The 5,813-nt window shown below is 49.2% G+C and overlaps 1 protein-coding gene across 1 annotated transcript; it reads right to left on the bottom strand.

Annotated features, from left to right (window-relative positions):
• Positions 1–469: 469 nt before the first annotated feature.
• On the bottom strand, positions 470–4,633 carry LOC102128372 (keratin, type I cuticular Ha4). Its single transcript, XM_005584170.4, has 7 exons — positions 4,226–4,633; positions 4,040–4,122; positions 3,391–3,547; positions 2,352–2,513; positions 2,135–2,260; positions 1,738–1,958; positions 470–932 (listed from the first exon to the last, which is right to left on the bottom strand). Exons 1-7 carry the CDS (start codon positions 4,571–4,573, stop codon positions 845–847), a joined length of 1,185 nt encoding a protein of 394 aa, XP_005584227.3. The 5' UTR covers positions 4,574–4,633; the 3' UTR covers positions 470–844.
• Between the last annotated feature and the right edge of the window lie 1,180 nt (positions 4,634–5,813).

Raw genomic sequence — 5,813 nt, forward strand, 5'->3', positions numbered from 1 at the left:
GCATTTCAAGGGAGGAGCCGGTATCTATATTAGCAAGGCAGGAGTAGCAGAGAGGCTGAGAGGAGAGAATCACTGCTCTTTGAACAGTTTCTGTAGAAGCAGTTTCTGTAGGTTCTTCAGGCAATTTAGGAGAAAGAGAAGCAGAACATTCTGTTCTGATGAGGGTGAGAGCCAGAGATAGCAGTGAAGTTTGGGGAGGATTTGCAAAATTGCCAAGGGCCCTGTAGTCAAGGCAAGGCAAGCATGGGTATTGAAAGCCAGGTTTCCTGCATGGCCTACCCTGGGTGGGAGTCTCCCAAAAGAATGTCCTTCCCTGTCTACATCAGTGCTTCTGGTGAAGCATAAAGGCTTGGCTCAGTCATCTAATTCATTCTATTCTCCTAATGAAGGGGTATTTTTATGAAACAGCCATGATGAGTAATTTACAATGCATGAATATGAATGAGAAACATTTACTATGCCACAGAAATGAAGTTTATTGGGAAGTAAATGAAGTCTTCTCCTTGCATTCCAGAGAATGCCAAAGAAGAAAGGAAAACAGGAAATGCAGTACGTTCAGGAAACACCCTAAAGTAGTAACTGGAGCTCAGATTACAGGGAGTTGAACGTCTTTAGAAACAAAGAGGCTCGACCCTCAACAGGAAGGAGTTGTCCAGACATTGGAAGTTGATGATGTGTGTCTTTGCTTGGGTGGGGAAAGCTTTTCAGCATTCTAGAAATAACATAGTAGGTAAGATGAGGTTTCTTGATGTCAGCTGAGCTCCAGAAAAGTCAGGACTTGAAGATCTTTCCTGTGGTTGATCTAAATGGCTCTGTAGATGCCTTCAAAGAGGATACAAGCTTTTCAATTACAGCAACACTTTTGAGAGGTGCCACAGGGTCCACAGGAGTTGCCACTAGCATTGGTGGTGGCGCATGGGTTGCAGGGGAGCCTAGAAGGACAAGGAGGTTTAGAATGGCTTTAGGAGGAAGTTTTAATGTACATACTACCTTGGGCTTAATGACACAACCTATGAATTCTCAGTGGTTGGAGTTAGTTGGAATCAAGTTCTTTTGGTTTTGTTTTGTTTTTGAGACAGGGTCTTGCTCTGAGACAGCTGGAGTGCAGTGGCGCGATATTGGCTCACTGCAAGTGGGAGCCAAGGCTCACTTCACCTCCCAGTGTCAAGTGATTCTCTTGCCTCAGCCTCCCAAGCAGTTAGGATCACAGGCATGCATCACCATGCCTGGCTAATGTTTTGCATTTTTGATAGAGATGGGGTTTCACCATGTTGGCCAGGATGGTCTTGAACTCCTGACCTCAAGCGATCCACCCGCCTCAACCTCCCAAAGTGCTGGAATTATAGGCATGAGCCATTGCACCCGGCCAGAATCAAGTTCTGATTACTACCAAATGCTTCTCTCTCTCCCAGAATGCCATGTGCAGAGGTGGAAAAACTGTCCTTTTCAAATATATTATCTCATACACTTGAGGTCTCCTGGAACTTAATGTGCCTTCCACAAATGTTATTCCTAAGACTGGCCAGCTCCTACCACCACTCCTCCATTGTTAGCCCCCTGAGGCAGGGGCTCTTCTCTTCCCTTTGGCCTCCCTTTGCTTAGCTATCACAGATCACTGGACACACACTACACAGTTAATGTGTGTTGTCTGACTAGTTGAAAATATGGCCACCATTTGTGTGCCTACCATATCCCACTGTACACATTCTTCCCAGACATTCTTTGCCCCATACTCACTTGCAGTCCTCGCTCTCCAGGAGGCTCCGGTACGTGTTGATCTCACACTCTAGCCGGGCACGCACGTCCAGCAGCACCTGGTACTCCTGGTTCTGCCGCTCCAGGTCACAGCGGATCTCCGCCAGCTGCGACTCCACGTTGGTGATCAGGCTCTGCACCTGGGACAGCTGGGAGCTGTAGCGGGCCTCGCTCTCCGTCAGTGTGTTTTCCAGAGAGTCTCGCTGTGGTGGGGAAGATCAGGAATGTCAGAGAGCTGCTCCTTCAAAGGGTTTCTTCATAGGATTCCAAGGAAGTCACAAGCTCCAAGAGCTAAGGAGAGTGTGTGGCCCCAAACACATCCCTGGGACTCTGTCTCCCAACTTCTCATCGCTCACCAGCAGGGCTGAACAATACACACCAGGTTGTGCTGGGCCTGCAGCTCAATCTCCAGGGCGTTGACCGTGCGTCTCAGCTCGATGATCTCTGCCTGGTAGGACTGCAGCTGCTCTGCGCTGGATACCACCTGCTTGTTCAGCTCCTCGGTCTGAAACACCCAAGTGGGGAAAGGATCAGACCCTGCCTCCAGGGCCCTGGGGCACCTCGGGTCCTGAGTGGCCACGTGCTTAGATGCCCACCTGCGTGGCGAACCATTGCTCCACTTCCCTGCGGTTGGTTTCCACCAGGGCCTCATACTGACTCCTGGTCTCGTTCAGGACCTGGTTCAGGTCCACAGCAGGGGCAGCGTCCACCTCCACGTTGAGGCGGTCTCCAAGCTGGGAGCGCAGGGTGTTGACCTCCTGATGGAGAAAAGGGAAACAATGAACCTACGGCAATGGATCTGCCATTTTCCTGCTCCAGGAAACTGAGCACAATACTGCCCAAAAAGCACTGAAAGGAATATTCTGATCATTTCCAAAGAGTGACACACACATTTTATAGCAATAAACACCAACAGGGATCACATCAATTGTTGTCCCATAGAAACTGAAACCTTACACCTTCTACAAGACTAAGTCTAAACTCCTTGGCATATGCAAGTCCTTCCTCGCTTCCCGTCACGTCTTCACTTTCACCACACCCTTGGAGGTACTGCATGCCCAGCCATACCCAGATACATCCTGCCCTGCCACTTCTGTGTCTTTGTTCAACCTCTTCCCTCAGACTGAAACACCCAAGTACTGAAATCCTCCTCTTTGCATCTGAGAAGAGTTCCCTATCTCCTCTTGGGCAGCCTGGATTATTTCTAGAGGATACTGCTTGTACATCTCAAATGGTACTTGTTTCACTCTGTCTTGTTTACATCACTGTGTTTATATGACTGTCTTTCTATACTAGACTGTGAGCTCTTTGAAGAAAAGGGCCATGTCTTATTTCTTTTTTGTCTCTCCATCTCCACCACCAAATTCAGGACCTAGCAGTGATGAGCAGAGAGCAGGGCTCAATGAATGATGCCCCTTCTCAGTAATTCCAACACCTGCCTAACCCTCACCCAGCCACTGGAGAATGAGCAGCTCACTCCACTCCTTGATATGGATGTAGCACCATCACTCTCTGAGAATACCTTGAGTTCCTCAGAGAAGGGTCCCAGAACAGGGATCCAGACAGTAATCATCTCCTGATTCCCAGTGCTAGTAGCTTAGCTCTGAGGCCTGCTTTTGTGAATTTGTTTCATACCTCCTCATGGTTCTTCTTCAGGCAGATCAGCTCCTCCCTCAGGGACTCCACCTGGGACTCCAGGTCGGACTTGCAGAGGGTCAGCTCATCCAGGATCCTGCGTATGCTATTGATGTCCGACTCCACCAGCCGCCTCAGGGACTGCTCTGTCTGGTACCTGCATGCATCAGAGTGGGAGGATAAGTCAGAGAAGAAAACCACCTTCCCCTCTCATGTGTTGTTTGGGTAGAATTGGCCTGAATCTTCTTGAACTTACACAGCTTTCTGCCTCTTCTCTTCCATATGTTTCAGTCAAGCTGTCCATGGAGAGGCTGGAGAGGTTCCCTGACTCACCCTAACACCACGAGGAGCCCACAGGCACGCATGAGATGAAGTGTCTCACTGTGCTCTCAGTTTTGTTAGCTAATAAACCATCAAATCAATTCCCAAAGAACAATTCATTTCAATCTCTGAATTTTGTGGTTTAAGAAACACTTCCAAAAAGACCAGTATAGACCAAAGAGCAGGCAGCACATGAGTCTAGGTCTCTGTTTGAAACTGATTTTACATAACCAGCCCTAGGAGGAGAAATGGCTTTCTCCTCTCTTCCAGGCAATAGTAGGTCCCTAGGGCCATGAAAGAACCATAGGGACCTTGAAGTTCAACATACTTGCTTCTGAAGTCATCAGAGGCCAGCTTGGCATTGTCAATGTTCACCACCAGCCTGGCATTCTCAGCCTTGGCACACAGAATCTGAAAAGAAATTTATCTCATGAGGTACACTTGAACTTGAGAATGTCTTACTGTTCAAAGAGAGCCAGCTGCTGCTGGCCCCCCACGTGGCCAACCCCCTCACCTTCTGCTGGAGCTCCTCGATGATCGTGAAGTAGGACTGGTAGCTGGGGCACAGCAAGGGCTCCTGCTGCTGGGACCGCTCCCGGATGAGGCTCTCCAGCTCCGCGTTGTCCCGCTCCAGCTGACGCACCTTCTCCAGGTAGCTGGCCAGGCGGTCATTCAGGAACTGCATGGTCTCCTTCTCACTGCCATTGAAGGAGCCCTCGCAGAACCAGTTGCAGTTGCCCACATTGGCAGGGATGTTGCAGGCCCCAGGCAGCGTGTGGCTGTGGCAGCTGGGGGGCACACAGGGCCGGGAGGAGCAGCTGGTGCGGCAGCCCAGGCTGGGCAGGCAACAACTGTAAGACATGGTGCTGGGACAGGTAATGGAAAAGCAGGTAAGCTGCTGGAGGTGGATGTGGGCAGGTTTGAGTCTCTCCTTCCTCTGCGGTCCTTTTATACTATTAACGGTGGGTGGGGGCTTGGCATACGGCATAGTTTCCTTTCCTAATGCTTCAGTTAATTTTTCTCCAAAATATGCTAGTTAGATGCTTCTAAAGAGTCCCCCCTCAACCCATAAAATTATTCCATTCAGCTTATGTCACACCAGGCTCTTCCTGGGTGCTAGTGGTTGGTGAAATCAGAGTTTCATCAGATGGCTTCATAGGAGATAGAATCATCACAGCCCCAAATGGCTGTCCGCATTACTCAGAGGGGAGGACATCCAGGGACATGGGGTGGAGTTGTTTGGGAATCAGGGATTCCTCACCCAGGAGGTTCCGCCACTGTTCTTTCTCCCCAGAGAGAGAGCTCTGAGAGAGAGCTTTGAGAGTTACTCTTCCAGGTAACTCTTTCCTCCCACATTCATCATGTTTCAGCATTCAATTTGTTTTTATAGCAGAAACTCAACCTGTGTTCGCTGAAAGGATCCTGAGCCTTACTATTGGTTGGGGTTTAGGGAACTTGCCAGCACATGGAGAGACTGAAAACAACGGCATGTTCATGGTTGAGAAATGAGAAAGTAAAATGGAAACCAACTGAATGGATGGAAATATACCTAAAAGGGGGCATCTGCAAACGGCAGCCCACAGGTCAAGTTTACCCTGCTGCATTTTTGTAAATAAAGTTTTTGTTTGTTTGTTTTCTGTTTTTTTGAGACAGAGTCTCACTCTGTCGCCCAGGCTAGAGTGCAGTGGCACAATCTCAGCTCACTGCAACCTCCACCTCCCGGGTTCAAGCAATTATCTGCCTCAGCTCCCTGAGTAGCTGGGATTACAGGCGCCCACCACCACGCCTGGCTAATTTTTGTATTAGTAGAAACGGGATTTCACCATGTTGGCCAGGCTGGTCTTGAACTCCTGACTTCATGATCCACCCACCTCGGCCTCCTAAAGTGCTGGGATTACAGGCGTGAGCCACCCCGCCCAGCAGTAAATACAGTTTTAATGGAACACAGCCATGCCCATTTGTTTAGCTATTGTATGTGGGCTGCTTTTGTGCTACAGTGGCAGAGTTGTGTAGTTGTGACAGACTATAGGGTCCACAAAGCCCTAAAATTAAAAAGTTTGCCAACTTGTACTGAAGCAACAGCCTCTCTAAAGATGAGCAAG

The sequence above is a fragment of the Macaca fascicularis genome, chromosome 16 (genome assembly GCF_037993035.2).
Source record: "Macaca fascicularis isolate 582-1 chromosome 16, T2T-MFA8v1.1".
Classification (NCBI taxonomy): Eukaryota; Metazoa; Chordata; class Mammalia; order Primates; family Cercopithecidae; genus Macaca; species Macaca fascicularis.